The following is a 21,751-nucleotide window of genomic DNA, read 5'->3' as shown; positions in this document are numbered from 1 at the left end:
AATTGGTGGAGATATGGGACTAAAAATAACATATTTTTGAGGGAGTGAACCCAAACTTTTGATCGGGAGTGTATATGCAACTCACGGTTGGAATTTTTGCGAATTTTTGATCTACGTATAAAACATTTGTCAACATTTGAATACAACAAAAATATGGCGAAAAAATCACTGGGTGGATGATTGTTTGATTCACTGTAGGTGAAAAGTATCTCTTTTTAAATGCATACGTTAAGCCGTAATTCATATAAAAATTCCATAAACTTTTTTTTGTGAGTTTTTCAGTAATACGAATACCTTTAGAAATTAGTACTCTTAAACTTGCTTCGAACATTTCATCAGCAATTCAATTGAAAATTTCCTAGGCAACTCCTTTGAAAAACTCTTCATTTATTACTTTAGGAACCTTGGTTTTTATTTTTTAGTTAAATCTTTATGAAATAATTCGTCATAAGGCACAAATCCCGTCTACTTTAAAAGTTTAAACATATACACCGTGTCCAATAAGTTCTCATACAAAATACAAATTTAGAAATTATAATTTTATTTTACATCTGTTAGGCCGATGCAAATATTATTTTTCTTTTATGTCCGAGACCTCTCATCAGGTACGAGGGGGGGGACAAAAATAAATAAGGAACAAACAAAAAAAAAAACTATTGAAAAATTACCAACTATTGAAAAAATATTTTTTAAATATTGAAAAATAGATGCTTGTAAAAAAAAATCTATTGAAAATGGAGCCATTTTTTTTTCGCCCCTTCAATATTTTGGGATTTTTGAAGGGGGGGGGGGGGGTGACATAAAACAAATTAAATATTTGCATCGGCCTTATTCATATTTTCAAAATGGATGCATGTATTGGAGGGCCACATAATACTGATTCAATAAAGCATACGGTTTAGAAAAACGTTATTTTTTATTTGTTTTTAGAAACTCAGTAGTACACTTCCGTTTTCTGAAATCCGTTTGCTCCGGCACGCAAAAAAAAATGTTCGAAAAGTTTTTCATTCTACGGAAGCTAAATAAAATCCATAAGGTTAAATTTTGAGTTTTTATCCCAAGTATTGTTCCAAATGGATATACTAATGTTAAATTTAAGCAATTTTAGTGATGATATGGTAAGAAATGTCCAAATAAGCTCAACTTGGGCTATTTTCCTTGAAAATGACCGTTACATTAAAGATAAACATCATTAAACGCAAATTTTAACAAAATTTACCACAATAGGGACACAAGCATGTTTTAGAGGTAAAAATAATGTGAATCAACAAGATAACATGCAGCCATGCTTCCTTAACACAACAAATTTCATTAGAACAGGTAAATGGACATTTTTGATCAATTTACGTTTTATTTTGTACAACATAAAACGGCTTCGTACTTCACTAATACAGTATCTAATATTTTTTCTCTTCTGGTCATAGTTGCTACTAGCAATGGTGAGGACAGAAACCAGATTTGTTTCAACTTAAAACCTTTATTCGGTAAAATGAGACGAAATACCATTGAAATGGCGTGCGTGCCAGCTGAAATGGACTTACGACACATAAGCGATCAGCAGAGAAGGATAAAGGACAATGAATTCCAAAACATATGCTGTATTTGATCAGTGTTAGTTGGCCTTTCAATAAATAAATTTACATTGAAAATCCTAATTACAGATGTGAAATGAATTCAATTTGATTTTGTATGAGGACTTATTGGACACGGTGTACATATATTGCAAAGGTAAAATTTTTTACTGATTTTGGCAATACACATTTTTGACTAAAAAAATACCGATATATAGTCTTAAAAAAATATTTTAGACATACTTTTCTTAAAAAATCAGCTTTTTACCTGATTTAGTTAACTTTTTTTGAAGTAGAAAAATAAAAGTGTTTCTCATACAATTTTTCAATCAATATTATTTCAGTTGATGTCTTTGGGCGTTACATAAAAATTACGCAATGAACAAAGTTCGTGTAACTTTTGAAAAGGCCAAACTTACACATTAATGCACCTAACCCTAGCCAATGTTTTAAACCAATATCGTTTTAAATTGCTGAAATATTCCCGCTCTCTCTCACCTTGGCGTAACGTTCCAACTGGGACACTCCTCAGCTTAGTGTTTTATGAGAACTTTCACAATTATTAACTAAGATTCCCCATTGTCAATGATTATGTTGCATTTGTATGTAGTGTGGTAGTCATGAAGTTAAGGAAATGTCGATTATGAAACGATTCTGGACCAATTGGGAATCGAACCCGCCACCCTCAGTATGGTTTTGCTTATTGCACGTGCGCTTACCACATCGGTTATATGGGCTTGAAGACTATTCTTCTTAATTTCCTCTGGAACAGAACGAAAAATGAACGCTGCCTTTTGTTGTGAATACAAGTTAACCAATTTACTTCTTCTTTCCGGCATCTCTGCGATTCCTCCAAGGTTACTTGTAAGGATTGCTCCAGATTTTTTTCATGAGGTTATTGTTGTAGACTTCCTGCTTGGATTCTTCGAGAATTTTTGCTTCGTTTCTTGTAAGTATTTTTGCTGATGTTTGTTCAAGGATTACGCCGGAAGTTCTTAAAGGAATTCTTTTGGGGATTCTATAACGATTCAATCTGCTGTTTCTCTTTAAATTTTTTCCAGGCAATCGTCCTGTGATTCCTCCAGAAGCTTTTTTTGAGATTCGTTCAGGAACTCCTGCTAGGAATCCTTCAAAAATTCTTGCTGGTATTTTTGCAGGACTTTTTCCAAAAATGTCGACATGAACTCCTACAGCGATATATCCACGTGTTTCTCCAAGGATTTCTCCAATTATTCCTCCTCCAATTGCTACGTGGATTTATCCAGGGATTTTCATAGAGATTCTTTCAAGAAATTCTGCTGGAATTTCTCAATACATATCTGCTTTGATAGTCCAGGAACTTCTGCTGGAGTTTCTCCAAGAATTTTTCTGGAAATTTCTATAAGAACACTTTCAGATATTTCCCTATGAATTGTTCATGTATTCTTCCTATGATACTCCCAGGGATTTCTTAAGGAACTCCGGCTGAGATTCCTCCAGAAATTCTTGTTGGTGTTCCTATAGGACTTCATCCAGGAACTTCTCCAGTGATGAATTCAGATTTCTGTGGATATTTCTACAATAATTCCTATATTCCTATATCCTTCCGTGCATTAGCCCATGAAAAAATCTACGGATTACACAAACTTCCCGAATGTAAGAGAACGTGCCCCTGGAGTCAACCTACTGATGAATAAATTTAGCGATTTTCCAAGGGATTTTTTCAAGCATTCCTCTTAGGATACCTTCAGGGATCTTTCTAGGAATTGCTTAAAATGTTCCTTAATGCTTAATGCTTAAAATGTCGCCTTCAGTCATTACTCATATAAGCAATCCTCTAGAGTTTTCACTATGATTCCTTTATTAGATTTCCCAAATGGGCATCCTCTATGGATTGAATCATTGCTTCTGAAATTCCTTTAGAAAATTGTGTTGGCTATTCTGGAATTCATGCTAGAAATTATCAATCCATTTCTGCTAAGATTCCTCCTTAAACTATTCCAGATATTTCCCCAGTAGTTTTTTCGGGAATTTCTCCATGGTTTTCTCAAGGAGATTTCTTCGAAGATTGCAATAGGGATCCTTTCAATGATTTTTCAGGAAAAGCTCCAGGAATTCCTCCAGGGGTGCTTCTAGGGATTTCAACGGAGATTGCAGTAATGATTCATTCAGAAATTATTTAAGGGATTTATTCTGAGCTCCTGTTAAGTTCACCGGGGCAAGTTGAAACGGGTGGGGTAAGATGAAACAGCAGGTTAGCAGGTTATGTTATCAAATCATAATGGACAGTTGCAACACATTGTTTTTGAATCAAACAATCTGTTTATATAGGAAAATTTTCGAAATTGTATTGAAAGCTTTTTCAAAACTTTGTGATTCATCTTGCCCCACCTGTTTCAACCTGCCCGGTGAACCTTACAGGAGCTCCGAATAAATCCTTCGTCATTTTTGAAAGAATCCGTACTGCAATCTCTTAATGGTTTTTGCAGAAACTACTTACGGGATTCCTTCAGGAATGCCTTAAGGGTTACATTCCGTAATTCCTCGGGTAATTTCTCCAGAGATTCCCCCAAAAATTTTCACAAAGATTTCTGGAAGTTCTGGAAGTTCTGGAAATTAAAGTGGAAAGGCAGCGGAAACGTAGTCAATTCGGCAGTATGTGTGTTTATTTACTTGTCAATCAAATGTTTATTCATTTGCATTCGAAGTTATGATTTAGGCTGCGCTAACCAGTTCTGCTACCGCTAAGTCAACTGTCTTCTCTCTCTCTCTCTCTTCTTGGCGTAACGTCCTCATTGGGACAAAGCCTGCTTCTCAGCTTAGTGTTCTATGAGCACTTCCACAGTTATTAACTGAGAGCTTCCTCTGCCAATGACCATTTTGCATGTGTATATCGTGTGGCAGGCACGAAGATACTCTATGCCCAAGGAAGTCAAGGAAATTTCCTTTACGAAAAGATCCTGGACCGACCGGGAATCGAACCCGTCACCCTCAGCATGGTCATGCTGAATACCCGTACGTTTACCGCCTCGGCTATATGGGCCCAACTGTCTTCTATGGACCACAATTGCTATACGCTGGGGGAAGGCTGTGCTTCAGTGAGATTGTCATGCCAAAGCACTGAATATCAACTTTAAAATCCCATTTTTTCTGTGCTCTCAACACCCATTCGATTCGTTGTTACGTTTAGTTTTCGTGATTGTTCTATTATATGGTAAAAATCAAATAAATGTAAATTCAAACTCTGTATGATCAAAAATCCAAATAATTTACCACGCTGCACACCTCGTTTGGGAACCACTCGCTAAATCTGGCACCCTGCTGAGCTCTTCATGCTTTTCGCCGATCGTTCTACAACATTTGTCTCCACGCACACTCGCTCACCGCGAGGCGACGATGACTATCCAGCGCAATGATGAGAGCCATGATGGAGAATAATGCCTGGTTTAGACTGTTCAATTGAAACGAGCATGTGAGTTGCAAACTTCTCAAACATGTTCAATCCAATGGAATGGCGTGTTAAGACTGAGCAAATGACTTGGGTGTCCACTTGCATGCTCTTGAATGCATCTCAATTGAAGCAAGTGTTTACATTGTTCAACACGTGCGGTGCGTAAACAAACTGAATTGAATTCAGCTCATTTGACAGATGACTTGATTTCAACTCACATGAATCGCGTGTTCATACGGGGCAAGTGAGATGATTTCGTTTGACTTGAACAAAAAAGTTGAACATGTTCAACTTTCGTTCAAGTCAAGTCAGTTGCTCAACTGAGATGAACGGTGGTGTTTACACGTTCAATTCGCATTCAATTGGGCATTTTCCATTGACTTGAATCAAGTCACTTGCTCCATGTAAACCAGGCATAAAGCAGGCCAACGAATAAACGAATCTCAGGTGGCCCAACACGACGGTCTTCACAGAGAGATCGGCTGATAGGCATCATAGTAAATAGGTGTGAGAGACGTGGGAATAATATCATACCTGCTCTCTCAGACTAACACGCCACGATCGCCCTCAGGTCGAGGGAGAAGCGATCGCTCAAGTGACGAGCAGTTTTTGCTAGATCACCGATCGGATCAGACGTGCTCGATATCGTCGTGAGACCGTGCCCAGAATTGAAGAGCTAGTGGTTGTGGATCGCGTCGGGATACCATTCGGTCAGCGATCGCGATGGAGGATCGCGCTGGAACGGGTGGCCTGGTGATGAAGAGTGGTCTTCTTCTGGAAGATCTCGTCAACCGGACAAGCGGACGTCGAAGTAATCACGATGGAACGGATCCGATCACAGCCAGACGTCACTGGTGGAGGGCGGATAGAATCGAAGCTGCGGAAGCACGTGCAGTAGGATCGGTGGCGGTATGCTTTAGGAGCAGAAGGAAGCGAGGTTTTTGGAGGAGACAGCTGGAACCGTGGGTGCGTATCACGAGTGAACGATTGTCAGGACGACTATAAAATGTATAAGAAAACGTTCTCTAAAGATCAGGTTCTAGCGTAGGGCAGCGTAGGTTAATTGCCTAATACATGGCCTCTCAAACAAAATATTTCTTTTATTATCACGACAACGAAAGAAGAGATGACAAAAAGTCGTAACATCGTTTATCACAAAAGGTTCGTAAAATATTACGTAACTCTAAATTTGGCAATTTTAGACCCCCTTCCTCTCCCGCATAACTATTTTTGTAAGGGAAATATTGAAATTTTGTGTGAGGCGTACGTGATATTTGAACGAAGCCAAAGTAGACCCTTCCATCTTCGTAACCCCTCACTTGCTACTGTTTCTGACGAGCTCAAAACAATTTTTCATGAATGATTTTAAAAAATGTCCCGATTTTGTCTGCCTAAAATGCTACCAGGGGCATTTTGCGGGTCCTTACTGTATTTAAAGTTTCCCAAAAACGACAATTTAAAAAATCATGGCGTAATTCGTGAACGTCCCCTATGGGGAGCATTTTATGACTTGTGAATGGTCCATATTTAGAATATATACCAAAATAACGCATAAAAGTTGAAAATAAATCACAAAAAATATTACCAATTTTGTCACCACCACCACTAACTCACCTCGTGTTGCCAAAATCGGACTGTACAGGGGATGGCCAAAATGTGTGGGATAGGCAACTTTTTTTTCTCTCACAAAAGCGCATCAAAAAATCTCAAATTTTGACTGTTTGTCAACCTATTCCATGTGCATCATTGGTACAAATTTGGGCTCGATTGATTAATATTTCGCAAAGTTAGAACCGTTTGGGTAAATCACTATTTTTTAGACAACTCATTTTTGAGCTATCATATCTCGGAAACCAGTGTACCGAATTGAATGAAATTTTGAACGTACACTAACAATACGTAAATACTTCACAAACTATTAAAACATAGTTACTTTTTAAACGTTGAAAAAAGTTATCATGGATTGACACTTTTTGGATTTTTCTCGAAAAAATGTAATTTTTTCACATCAATGTCAATAAATTTTAGTGTTGATATCCAAAGATTTTCCACTTCTGTTCTCAAGTTATCTCTAATCAGATATATTAGAGCCTATTTAGATTGAAGGAAGAACACATTTAGTAATTGTTGTGTGGTATTGTAAATTTGACTTATTTTCCTCTATATGGGTAAAAATTTTAACCCGGTATAACTTAATTGGCCGTGTAGGAATATTACATTTTATAACATCGTATTAAGTACCAATATATTGTTGGTAAACGATAAAATAATTCATTCAATTCGGTTCACTGGTTTCCGAAATATGTAAGTTCAAAAATGAGCTGTTTAAATAATAGTGTTTTACTCGAACGGTTCTTACCTCGCGAAAAAATAATCAATCGAGCCCAAATTTGTACCAATGGTGAACATATAATGGGTTGACAATCGGTCAAAATTTGAGATTTTTTATGCACTCTATGAAAAGTTACAGCATGATGATTTTTTTTGTGGGAGAAAAAAAGTTGCCTATCCCAAACATTTTGGCCATCCCCTGTACATAATGAAGGCTTAAAAGGTATTATTTAAGGACTGATTTGATAATTCATTTGGAAATTTCTTGAGCAATGTCTGTGGAAATTCCGCATTTGTTTTGGAAATTACCTCGGCAATGTATTTGAGGATTCCTTTGGGATTTTTTTGCATTGTCTTATGAAAATCGTTTGGTTATTTCTTTTGCAAATTCCTAAAATAATGCTTTTAATATTTTCACGCGGCATATCAAATATTACCAATGGAATTGGTCGAATTTACTCCTAGAAAAATATCGAAGTAAATGCCAAAGGAATCACTAATGAAATTAACACAAAGAAGTTCGAGGAGTTATCAGACCTCGAATTTTTTGTGTAAATTTTATTAGCATTTTATTGGCATCCCTCAATAATAACCGAAGAAGTTACCATAAGAATTGCCTGATAAATTTCCGGTAAAATACTTAATGTAATTGCCAAATCAATTCCCGGAGTAATTATCGAATAAGCTTTCAAAGTAATTTCCGGCGAAGCTTTTTTTTTATTTATTTATTTATTTATTCCGTCAAACAATGTAGACATGTGAACATTACATAAAAACAAAATTCTTAAATTAGCTTAAATTTAATTTGTTTTGGTTTCGGATTGACTTTAAGTGTTGTTTTAGTTTTTTCCGAGACATTGTAAAGTCAATAGTTTCACAGTAGTGGCGATTATAAAATGCTATCATTCGGTTGAAAGGACCATATTTCGCATAATTTGTTTGGCAGGGGTTGGTTGAAAATATATTTCGAGTTCGTAATGCCGTCTAGGCATGTAAAAATTAAATTTTGATAAAATTTCAGTCGAGTTAATTCTTTCAAAGGATATAAGCCATTCGTATTTGTTTCTATGATCTGATTTATTGTAAACCGGTATTCGTTCGATCAATAAATACAATTACAATTATGAAGAAACTGCGGAATGGTTTTAAAAAGATCCTGGAAGTTTCATAAATTTTGAGAAATAGGCGAATCTAAAAAAATAAAAATCTATGCGGAAATCTCAACGAAAAAAAAATGTTTATAGAATTCTTTCAGACATCTATGAAATGCGACATCAGACAGGAAACAAAATTTATTGTTCTTACAACGTTAAGAAGGATATACAAATATCTATTGGAGTCGACCGGTTACGGGCTCATTGTTGCCCATCAACAGAACAACGAACGACATGTTTGTCCAATGTACACGTTGCCTTTTCGATACAGTATTAGGTAAATTCCGAATTGTTGTCTGCTAGGACTCTGCCTTCCGAATTGCACAACGCATGCTTTGAAGTTTCAGTTTTGTTGCTCCACCACCTGGAATTCATGATGGTTAAAAACTTTTTGGAGAGAAAATTTCCCGACTGGAACGAGAAACGAACCCGCCGTCTTCGGATTGGCGATCCATAGTCTTAACCACTAGACTAACTGGAGACCCGGGAAATTTGTGGTATTACTGAATATTTTCATAGATACATACAAGGCTCTCGCTATCTATGATATTTTCATAGATAGCTAGAGCCTTGTATGTAGACCAAGCTATCCGTGATATAGTGTGTTTATTTTAAATGGAAATCTTTTCCATGACTTTCATATACTTGATAGATTGTGTTGGAGACCGCACCTTTATATCCCTTCATCGAGTCCAGATACTAACAGCATTAAGAAAACAAATTTTCTTTACATTTGAAATTAGAATCATAGACCATAGGCCATTTGTTAGCTGTGCAGCAACATGTACGCCACCTAGTGAGCCAATTGTGTATTGTTCATTGTGGGCTTCGTGGCCATGCGGTTAGGTGCGCCAGTGATCTGTCCGTTTTGTAAACCTCGGAGTGTGGGTTCGATTCTCGCTCCAGCTGGTGAAAACTTTTCGTGAAACGGAAAATTCTTCACTGAACCTATGGGTGTTTCGTGTGTTGTCCGTTGTCTCATTTGTGATTGTTCAGTTTGTGCAACCGGTTCTATACTATTTCCCGGAAAGACATTTCCCGGAAATCATTTCCCGGATACCCCATTTCCCGGAAAGACATTTTCCGGAATAACCCATTTCCCGGAAAGACATTTTCCGGAATAACCCATTTCCCGGAAAACCATTTTCCGGAATGCTCCATTTTCCGGAAAGGCAATTCAGAGACCTCAGAAGATATTTTAGGATCATTGAACATCTTATTACAACTAATTTTATCAGTAGATGAGGGCTGTTCATAAACCACGTGGACTTTTTGGGGGAAGGGGGGGGGTCTCGACAAAGGCTACGCTCCATACAAATTTTAAAATTTTTGTATGAACAAAAGTCTACGAGGGGGGAGGGGGTTGGGTCTGAGATGACCAAAATTGGGTCTACGTGGTTTCTGAACGTACCCTGTTCAATTTCCAGAAAATCGAGCCTTAAAACAAAAAAAAAATAAGATTGTAGAACTTGATTAATGAATGGAACTCAAATTCTCGTTTCAGTTCACTTAACAAAGTAGAGCCAACATCGTTGAGCCGAAAGGACATATTTTGACTGGCTTTTCATCAACAAATTGATTTTCCTTTTTGTCAAAGGCTGTTCTAGGTGCATTTATATAGTTGAACACTGCCAACTGCGTAAGAGATTTTCCCTTCTTCAATTTACAGGCTGTTCTTTCTAACGATGTAACGTTACAGAATTGGTTCGCACCCAATTTATTTATTCCATCTGTTGTTTATCCTTCTTAAAAAATAGGTTGTTCTTTCGACCTGAAAGAACAACACATTTTTAAGAGAAGGAAAAATAGCGAATAGAGTTAATAGTTTGGGCGCCAATCAAATACGCAATGTTGTAACTAGAAAGAACAGCCTTTTAAATAAAAAGGACAAATCTCCTATATAGAAAGCAACACGTGCCAATAAAACACATGATAACCAACATGTGTTTTATTGGTACTTGCTGCTTTCTATATAGGAGATTTGCCTTTCTTTATTTAATAGGCTGTTCTTTCTAGATACAACAATGCGTATTTGTTTGGCGGCCAAACTATTAACTATATCTGATATTTTTCCTACTCTTGAAAATGTGTTGTTCTTTCAAGTTAGATTGTTACAGAGTTGTTCAATTGCCAAACTATCAATTGCGCCTTTTCAGATTTTCCCTTCTTCTAGTAAAAGGGCTGTTCTTCCGAGGCCTGTTCTTCGATCGCTTTTGTTTCAATCTAGCCTAATGACCATTTGGCGTAGTAATAATGTGGCCAAATGTATTTTGGGTTTTTTAAGCTACACCATTACCTCAGATGTCATTTGAAAGGCCCTTACTTTGTTTTGTGTTTAGGCTATTCTTTTGAATGTTATCTTTTGGAATTATAGCTGCCAGAATTGTCATTGAAAATTTTCCTTCATTAACCTTCCGTAACTCGCGCGGTTGGCCACCACCGTCAGCACCACGCTAATGCTATACAAAAAGCGAGATATTTTCAACGTGTTGTACAAAATACAACAGCGCGATCGCTCGAAGGTTAAACAATGGATGTTCATTCAAATTGTAGTAATAAAACTGTTGGCATCATAACTGCTAATATTTTTTTAAATGTTTTCTCGAAGATTTGGAAATAACGCTGAAAGCCCTGCTGAGTGTAGAATTAGCAACTAGTTAAAATACACAGAAATAAAAACAAAAAAAAAATGAAAGCCCTGCTTAAATTCTTCATTTTATTCCAACCAAAATTAGTCAATTATTGTGCATTTCATAAAAAGGTTGAAATTTAATGAGTCTGGGAACAGCGATAACAGTTTTCGGGGAAATTCTCCATTCCGGAAAATGGGTTTCCGGGAAATGGGACATTCCGGAAAATGGGTTTCCGGGAAATGGGTTATTCCGGGAAATGTTTTCCGGGAAATGTCTTTCCGGAAAATGATTTTCCGGGAAATGTCATAGAATCTGTGCAACCCTATGTAATCGGCTGAGCTATTGGTGCTCCTGCTTATCTTTATTTAGAATGAAATTATTCCAACGTGCCTACATCTGGTTATGACAGCAACAGTGATTGATTTTTCGGCTGTTCTATTTCAGCCTAATTTTCCCGGCAATTTCGTACACAAATCTTTCCCCCAATCAATCCCAAACCTACTCACCTTCCTCGAATCCGCACTCCGATTCTCCTCCAGCAGCAAATCGTACCCCGGAGCGTTCCACGAGTGTCGAAAATGGGTTTTTCGCCTACGTTCCTCCCCTACTCCGCCGTCGTCCACCGACTGACCGTCCTCGTCGTCGATAATCGTTGACTCTTCCGCAGTTTCCGCTTCCGCTGACACCGCCTCACTTCCCCACCCACCCGGTCCCAATCCCAAAGGCCACTGCAGGCTTCTTCGCTTGTAACGCTCTTCTTCTACCGCCTCCAGCGTGGGACCAACAACGACCCTGCCCGCCGCCACCGGATGCTGAATCCTTCGGCGAAACTTGACACCCACACTGTCACAATTGGGAACTTTTGACCCTCCCAGCACTTCTCCGTTGCCCGTGGATCCCACTTCCCAAGTAGGCTTTTTATTTGCTAACAGAGGCACACTTTCACTTTCATTCGTCGAGGAAACAAATTGATCGAACTGATTCACTATGATGCCCTTCCGTGGGACAATCGATTCCGCGGGCAATTCTTGGACACTTATTTCGACACGTTTGAACTTGGCCTGCGGAGGTGGATTGATGCTATGCTGCTGACCGGGCACATCCACCCCGCCGGGATGATAAATCTTCGTATAACCACTAATGCTACTGCTATCACTGGACACACGTTTCAGCTTAATCAGCTTATTCACCGAACTGAACGTATCGCACAGCGAGTTTCGGTTCGCCTGCTTGCTTCGGGTGATTAAACCTAAACTATCACTACTGTAGTGGCGGTCATCGCCGCCTCCTCCAACGCTGGATTCGTCCCTCAAAGGGTCTTCCACTACAACCGTTCCACAGAAACCCTCACTGTTGCGCTTCAAGCTGAGATTTTTCACTAGCAGTTCGCTCAGATCGTTGGAGAGGTTCTTCAGCGTTCGGGTGTTGTCCGCGGAGTCCTTCGCGAGGGGGAGTACCCGAACCACCGCCGTAGATCCCGCCGGAGCCGCCGGGTGGTGTTCAACAACGACCGGTACCTTCGCCGAATGCAACACTACGACTGGCGCGGGGGTTGGCGGCAATTGCGGCGGGGATGCTGAGGGAGGCCCCGACGAAGGGGGTGGCACGGCTTTCGTTGACATTGCTGCTTGCTGGGGTGAAGGCTGACGACGAGCAGAAGGGGTTGTTACAGTAGCGGGTGGGATTCAGTGGCACGGAAAATGAGCAACCGTCGACATCGCTTTGTCTAGCCTGGAAATAGAGGGAAACAAATTGGGCGGTCATTAATTAGCGTTCGGGAAAGGCGGCTCGGTTATAGAACAATGGTTGAACTATTTTCGGTTCGGTTTGGTTTGGATTTGATTTATCTCCAAACTAGTGTCGTGTATGTTGAAGGAGGAGTCTGCGGTGGTGGTGTTGGAGGATAAATCGATTGTTAAAGAGACCATTCATCCGGATGACTTGTGCCGGTATGGAAGAATGGCTTTTGGAGCCATGTGAGCATCGAAGCGAAATCAAGCTGTGAGGCAAAATGAATGGTCATTTATCATGGCTTCTGATGAGAATGCGACTGACAGTTTTATGTGCAGTTGCCAAGTTCAAGGGAGTAATATACCAAATTGATAGATATGTACCTATGTTTTAATATGAATGATTTAGAAATGTTACGATCAAGTTCTTTATTTCATCGGTTATACAGTTGATGAAAAATTCTAGTCCCTTATGAGAAAAATGCAAAAAAGTAAGTTTTCCCATACTAAACCCATACAAATTTCAATTGCAAACAATCACAACCACATTTTGCACAGTTGTTTTGGGCGCTAATATGATCAAAACGATCAATCAACGATCAAATCTGACTATACATGTCAATGGTTGCTACTCCGTTATTGATCTGAGCTGGTACCAATTGCACTGAGATCCAAATGAATAAGGGCTGGGACACCACTTATTCTCAAAGTGCAATTCTAGCAGCTCATACATTTTTGGATCAATACCGGCGCCGGCCACGTCCTTATAGTCAGTTGGGAAGGGAAAGGAATTTTAGAGAGTGCTGGTTGTTGCTACTAAAGACCGAGATCACCTCTGCATCCCCACATCCAGCACGGACTGGGGTATTTGTTAGACGGAAAGGATGGGAGATCTGGGAGTCACCGTTGGGTCGGTGATGCGATCCATGGATAGGGGGTTATTTATAGAGTTCGTAAGGTGATAGATTGTGTGGTGAATGAGGTGAATAAGGTCAAGTGGCACAGCACGCTTTGGTTGCATAACTTGTAGGCGTTATATACACTGTGCTGTGAGTGGAAATTGGAAGGGAGGGAAACGACTTTTTTCCAATTCGTTTCTGGTTCTAGCGATGGCTATGAACATATGAATATACATAAGTTGTATATGTAGAGAAGAGAGAGAGATGGAGAGAGAGAGAGAGAGATAATGTGGATAGAAAGGTACAAAGTAGGATGAAAAGGGACGGGCCAGGGATTGAACCCATGACCTTCTGCATACGAATCAGAAGCGGTAGCCACTAGACCACCAAGCCCGTCGAGTTGTTTTGGGCGCTAATATGATCCAAAAAAGATTTGTTAGATTTCGATGCGATCAAAATTTAACTTTCCCATACAACGATGACCCACTCTAATAACTAATAACAAGTGTAGGACTAGCTGATTACAACGATTAGCAATCAGCTTCTTCAAGGCGGCATCTGTTCTCCAAAAAGTTGCGGGTCTGCCGTTCTACGTTCTGTCGGGTTCCTTGCTGCAGCATTACCGCCCGTGCTGCGTCGCGCAATTCGTTTCGCCTGTAGGCTGTTCGAGCCCGTATGAAGTTGATCATCAATATTAACTTCTTTTCTCGATCGCTGTGTAGTGCCGGTAGCGATTGTCTCAATGGTCTACTGCACGAATTTATGCAGGCTTGCCAACTCTCACAGAAAATTTTACGTTTGAGCGGTGCCGACACCACTCAAACGTCAAATTTCGTGTCAGAGTAAGCAAGCCAGTATATTTTCGTGCAGTTATCCATTGGCTAAGAATCCACCAACAGGTGAACCCTAATTCATGGTGTGATCCGGCTTTATGCTTACCGTGCCTAGGAATAAATGGCAAGGGAGGTCTAATAAAAACCTAACCGCAAACGGAGCCTATGGAGTACGAGGGCGCCCTCAACAGTATGTTGCCCTTACTGCGCTAACCGGAGCAATTGGTGCGGTGTTTGCTACTTTGAGTAAACATAAAATGGCAAACTCGCGTGTCATGCCTCGAGCCTGCGTGCTTGTCAACAACGCAAAGGTTGCTACACTCATCTCTGAACTAATCACCAGAGATGTATGTGCTATCACAAATGATGTACTTGTTGGAAACCTCAACAGGAAATATGTCTATTGTTCGGTTTCTTTACGGCATGCCAAACCATCCCCTACGGATGCTTTTAAACATGTCATCGCATATTGTACTTCAAAAGGCCTTCCGCTAATTGTTAATAGTGATGCTAATGCCCACCATATCATCCGGGGTCAGCTCAGACATTAACTTGAGAGGATGCAGTTTGATGGAGTACTGCAGTACAGATCTTAAATTACTTAACATAGGCAACCGCCCAACCTTCATGGTATTTGCCATAGAGGAAGTGTTAGATATAACGCTTTGCTCTTGTAGAATTAGTCACGAGCTGAGTTGGCATGTGTCAGATGAAGAATCTTTATCTGACCATCGCTACATCTTTTTTGAACATTTAGATTTAGATGTTACTTCGCAACATTGCGTTTCAGGAATCCTCGGTCAACAAACTGGGATCTTTTTACTGATTTGGTTGAGCCGAATTTCATGGATACTCACCATCCATTGACACTCCAAGAGATTTAGGTTATGCCGTGTATACTACCACGACCTTCATCATGGAAGCTTTTGAAGAAGCATGCCCTCTACGGTCTGTGAAGATCACAAGAGGAACCCCTTGGTGGAACTCTGATGCGGCGAAACTCAGGAAACAATGTAGAAAGAGTTGGAACAGACGACATTCGGCTGGTTCGGAGGCTTTCAGGTCGGTTCACAAGGCCTACAGGAAAGCTCTCCGGTCTGCTGAACGATCCGGCTGAAACCTTTCTACAACCCAAGCAACACAGAAAACATCTTTGGACCATCAGTATTTCCAAAGATGTTTTTTAAGTGAACTATAAGCGATTCAGAAAACATCTTGTGTTAATATCCAGCTGTAATTATGCTGATCGAAAACAAACAACACCAAACATGTTATTGTCTATATCACGTATGAAATATGTTTATATAACTATTATATAACAGAAACATCAAGTTGCTAATTCAATCATAAAAGCAAACGCGACAGAACAACAGAAAGAAGATGAAGATAAAAATAAACCAAAATGCAAACATTGTATGCATTGATTTTAATCATTCCTAGCAGGCTCTAGTCGATGGGGGAGAGTGAGTGATCAAGGGAATTGACCTAAAGTAACAGTGAAGTTTCTGAAAAAAAAAATCAATCAGCACTTCTCAGTCGATGGGGTTACAATTGATGTTCCAGTTCCCCATACCGTTTGCCGGTTACCATATCCTTCCTTACGAACGTTCCCACGCTAATTAGGATCACCATACACAAATTTGGCCAACATCCTCAAGGCGAAAATGTACAGGCTGCTGATCTACCAACTGGTCTGTCGAATACCATCCAGAAACACCGCGTAACTTGTATTCCGGCCTATGTGAAAGAATCAGCATCCAATAGTCGGTGCTATTCCAACCTAGCGTGAATTCCGGCACTCAAACTTCACCTCTAGCACACATGAATTTCACCGGAACCTTTTCTCAGTGCTCCAATGCACTGCGTCGTCATTCTTCCTGCTACCGCTGGGATTATACGGAACACTGAATGGTCGGATAAATCATCGACCACCTATAATTCCACGGGAAACACAAAACTCCGTCGGACCATCAGCAGCGCAATTATTTACTATTGACAATTAGTTTGACATTTTGACAGGTATAGCCCCGCTAAAAGTATAGCTATAAATATGTTATTTTGGCGTAGTCTAAATGTTAAGAAAACAGAGAGTGAGGGTATGTTGAAATGATGTTATTTAGACGTATTATAAATGCTTTTTCCGTTATTGATTGCGAAGTTGCTCTCGGGGTGCAAATTTAACGTATTTTGAACTTGTTTCAAAAAGCTTGACGTGTAAAGATTGGTTGTTCTTATTTAAGAAACGTCATGTAGATTACAGTGCCGAACAGATATATTAATACACAAATTAAAAAAAATGGAACAAAACCCACGCTTTCATTGCTCGTTCGAAATTATTAAGGAATCTACTTCCTCAGTTTAAAAATACTCGAACTTTACTTGAGTAATAATCAGTAGTTAGCCAGAGGTTCAGTTATTTAAAAAAAGTAAATATTGATTGCAACATTTTACACTGTAAGCCAATTGGAAAAGCTGCCATATTGCTCTCACCGTAATTTGTAAAAAATAGAAAATTTAGAAAAAAAAATGCACCATTTGATTGATTCAAGCTGAATATTTCAACGCAATTCAGGGGCGGTTGAATTTTAGATAGGTAAAATCATATGTTCCACCATAAATCTTTAATCGCAATCAAAAAACACTACCCTTCCTGAAAATAAACCAATGCGTAAGTTGTCAATAATTTGTTGTAGAAAATATGGTCTTTGTCTTCATCACCAGAGAACATTTTGTCGCGTTGTTGGAGTCATAATATTATATGTAATATATTTTTTTCTGTCAGTCGCTACGTAGTCTATATCTTCATTATGAGATGATATTTATATTATTATGTAGTTCGTTATATACAAGGCTCTCGCAAGTTATATCACTATCAATTTTTCCAATTTGAACCCATGCATGTGGTATGTTATATAATAGTATTTTACAAATAGTATTACTAAGAAGCAGCTTAGTTTCAACCAATGAATATATTTGTATTATTAAGGTATTTTCCAAGTATCCATTGCCGAAAAATAACTTTGTTAATGCATGGAAGCTAAATGGAAAGCAATTATTAGTACTATAAGAGTATTGGGATACATCTTATATAACCTTTAAGATGTTTTATAAGCCGCCATTTTTTGCGCTGTTTTGAATATATAAGTATCCCATACGACGTTAAAAATGCAAGAATAATACAATCGAGCTAGTTCGAAACTTGAATTTTAAACTCTTATATAACAAGCTGTGTTACTTGGGAAATGTTTCCAGTTTGAGTGAAGCCAGTCGCTTAAACAAAATCCTTGCGAAATCTAAGGATTTCCGAGTGAACGAACTTCGTTTACAAAGTGGCGATCTGACTTCCTCTGATTAGGAAGTTCTGAAATGCTTGTTCATCACACACTTCCCTGGATGTGCGGATATTACATATTCGGATGAACCTGATGTCTTTTCTTGTAGTTATGATTCCCTGGCCTCAGCTCGGAGTATTGTAACTATAGAATCGATTGAGTGGGCACTTAATAGCTTTGCTCCTTTCAAATCTCCTGGGGCAGATGGGGTTTATCCTATTTTGCTTCAGAAGGGATTTGATTATTTCAAACATGTTTTGAAAAAAAAAAAACTTGTTTTCAGTTTTGCTACAGGGTATATTCCCAAATCTTGGTGGGATATTACTGTAAAGTTCATTCCTTGATTCATTCCGAATCTGAATCGTGCGTCGTAAAAATAAATTTAAGCGGATACTCCTCCAGAAATTTTACCAAGCATTCTTCCACTGATTCCTCCAAAAATTCAACCGGTCATTCCTCTAGGAACTTTTTCGGAATATTCCCAGAAATTCATGTGGAGATTCCTCCATAGATTCCTTGTGGAATTGCACGAGAGATTTATTCAAGGGATTTTTCAGGCACTTTTCAAGAAATTGTGGTAGGAATATCTTTAGACATTTACTGGCGATTTCTTTAAGGATACCACGAACTTATCCAGGGATTCCTCTGGGTATTCCTTCGAGGATTCTTCTAGGAAATCCAGCAGGAACTTTCCCGGGGATTCCTTCAGGTATTAAGCTTGAGTAAGCAATTCTTAATTTGAGGATTCACTCTAAAGTTTTTCAACATGGCTCACCAAGGCATACATTCCCTGAATAAAGAGGTTAAAGCGCTAGTACGAACAACTGTCTTCAGAACATTTTTTCTAGAGCCGTGTAAAACAAAACTTTAAGTCGCTCAAGATGGTGGCTCCGAAGAGGACCCATTATAAAACAAACTATTTCTTAATGCAGAATAACTGAATCAGTTATAATCGGGTTATTGTGAATAAAATAAGATATTTGTATAAAGCTCATCATAATTATAAATTTTGACGTTATGTTTAGAGGAACTGTGATTTTGGTTCCTATTTTGATCCTTTGATCTAGACAAATTTAGTTATTGTTTGATTGTTTTTCGGAGCATCATCAGTTTTTGTTCCTATTTCCTTGATCCCAACAAACTAATAATAGAATTAAGAATTAACCTAACCTACATCTGATCTTGTTATGGTCTTTTTCTTACCCAGACAAAAAAAAAACAAAAAAAAAGTTATGATTTCATGACATGTCATTGGGATGTTATTCTACTTTTGCAATACAGATAATTCGAAAAAGGAAAAATAATATAAAGCTTGATCGATGAGATTTGAATCTCCTTGTTGGGCACGCCACGGTTGCTAAGGATTATTTGTCTGAATCTTGGACGTTTCATGGCTTTGTTTGTCTACGATTCGAGCTAAGAAAAAAAATCGTTGGCACCGCTTGGGTGGTTGATTGAGTTCAAAATGTGTTTCTAGAAATTCTTACCTAGATTCCTTCAAGAGTTTCTTCTAGGATTTCTCTAGAAATTCCTTTCAAGAATACCGCTGGATTTTTTTTCCTATAAATCCTTCAGAAATTTCTGTCATGATTTATCCATAAATTTATTCCATCTATTTCTCTAGAATAGAGATTCTTCTTGGGGTTCCTTCAGAAGTCCCCTCTGCTAGACTTCCAAGATTCCTTCTGAGATTTCTTCCGGGATTTTTTCAAATGCTTGGGTGTTTTGGGAATCCGCCAGGAGTTATAACAAAGATGATCCTTTTGTTTTTTTGGAATGAAGTTTTTTTTTCTGGGATTTTTAATAGAAGTTCCTGTAAAATGGGATCACGTAAGGAGATTATTGAAGAAGCGCAGAAGGAACTCCAGGGAGAATTCCTCACAAAGCAAATTGAAGAATTTATTTTAAAAATGTTGGATTAATTTGTCAACGAACTACCGAAGGAGCTTCATAAGCAACTAATTCAATAATTCCATATAGAATACCACAAAAAAGACTCCCGAAAGCTTTCCATACCATGAACATCTGTAAAAAAATCTAGAAAGAACTTCCGAAGAAATTTCAGAAGAATCAGCAGGTATTTTAGCAGGAAACCAGAAAAGAGTGCATAGAAGAATCCATAATAGGGTTCCCGAAAGAATTCCCGGAAAAAGTTCTTGGGGGAATGAATTCATTCTAAATTTTTCCCGAGTTTTTTGTATTGTATTCTTTATGGAGCTACTCCACGAATTCCAAATGGATTTCTTCCATGAGTTACTAATGTAATTCCTAAAGAATTCCTTCAGTAGTTTTACAAGGAATCTCTCTGGGAATCTTTAGAATTCACATTGCATGCACTTCTACACCGCGGTTTTCGGACTTCATTGAATGATGATTATGTGCTTCTGCGATGGAATTCGATTCATTTGCACAAAAACGAAGAAAATTAAAACTGTTACGAGTAAGTAGCACATTTCTTGGCGGTTAGTCAAAATTTATCATTTTGAATCATTATGCTCGGTTTTTTAAGAAGAAAGAACTAATTTCCCAATAGATACAACACTATGAATTGAGTCTCCTATTCAAATCTGATCGTATGATATGCTGGTGAACATGTATTCAACAATATAACCGATTTTGGAGACAAAAGTTTGATTTCCGCGCAACACGTAACGCGTGGAATGTGTCAGAAGCTCCTTCTGGGTTTATATTTTTGGAATTCTGTTTGGGATATCAAAAGATAACACAATCCGAAAACATTACGAAAGGAACTGGAGGGATATCTTGAAAAACTCTTAAAGAAGCTTCTGAAGAAATTTCAGGAACCGCGGAGGTAATTTCTGAAAGAATCTCGGTGGAGGAAGCGCAGTACAAATTCCTGGGTAATTTCAGAAGATATTCCTGGAGTAATCATAGAAGGAATTCTTGAAGACCTCCTCAGAAATCTCCTAGAAAACTCATAGAAGAATCCAAAAGGGAATTTCTGAAGAATCCTTTCGAAGTTCCCTTTCAAGTTTTTCATAAATTCCAGCATAAGCCCAACCGGATTCTTGCCAGAATTCCCACGGTATTCAATCAAAATTTGTTTTACATTTTATTAGAAATAAAGTTTTCCTAAATGTTATATCGCAACTTTTATGCAATTATATTTAGCAATTTGGGTTTCATCTTATTGGTTAAAGTTTATCTTAATAAAAATGCGTTAGGAACTCCGTATTGCCATATAGATGAATGAAAGATGGCTCTTTAGGGTGGCAATTCGGACTTATCTGGGGTTACATTATTTACAGAACTTGATCATTTGCTGGCGTACCCATGTCTTCACAGTATTACGATAGAATCTGTAAAGAGGATCCTCCTCATTACTCTCATTCAATTTGTTTCGGCCAATTTCCTGTCTTAGTCGGACCGGTAAGGTAAGTAAGTCAAATACGATGATGGTTTGAAGGCTTCCATGAGCGGACTCCACTTGGTTGATGACTGTCGCGAACGATGGATCCTCCCACAGACGCGGATTGTCTAGAACAGTCTCTCGCTGGTTTGTGATTGTCGCATCACACAATGACATTACGTGCGACAGGTTAAAGTTTTTACCCTGAGCGATTTACACGTATCTCGTTTTTTTTTGCAGTAGGATCTGGCAGATCACCTCTGCACGGCATGGAATGCTTCCAGTGAGCGGACTCTGATTCCCACGCTCTTGACATGGACTTGGTGGTTACGTGAAACGTAGTTTGTCAGCTGCATCGCAGACGGCCAATTTGGCTTTCTCGGGGTGGAGGCAGAGCCTACGACGAATGTCACAGTGTGAACTGGACAGGCCAAACAGCTTCTTTTGAGCATGCTCTGGGTACGTGGA

General features: G+C 38.7%; 1 protein-coding gene across 1 annotated transcript in view; it reads right to left on the bottom strand.

The window, feature by feature from the left end:
- The window catches only part of LOC109426839 (uncharacterized), a 165,293-nt gene that overhangs the window by 130,124 nt on the left and 13,418 nt on the right, over positions 1-21,751 (bottom strand). Inside the window, exon 3 of the mRNA XM_062853459.1 lies at positions 11,626-12,850. Within this exon, the coding sequence (XP_062709443.1) occupies positions 11,626-12,741 (1,116 nt within the window). The 5' untranslated portion in view covers positions 12,742-12,850. The remainder of the gene's footprint in view (positions 1-11,625; positions 12,851-21,751) is intronic.

The sequence above is a fragment of the Aedes albopictus genome, chromosome 2, assembly GCF_035046485.1.
Source record: "Aedes albopictus strain Foshan chromosome 2, AalbF5, whole genome shotgun sequence".
NCBI classification, from domain to species: domain Eukaryota; kingdom Metazoa; phylum Arthropoda; class Insecta; order Diptera; family Culicidae; genus Aedes; species Aedes albopictus.
This window is presented reverse-complemented; position numbering and strand designations above follow the sequence as displayed.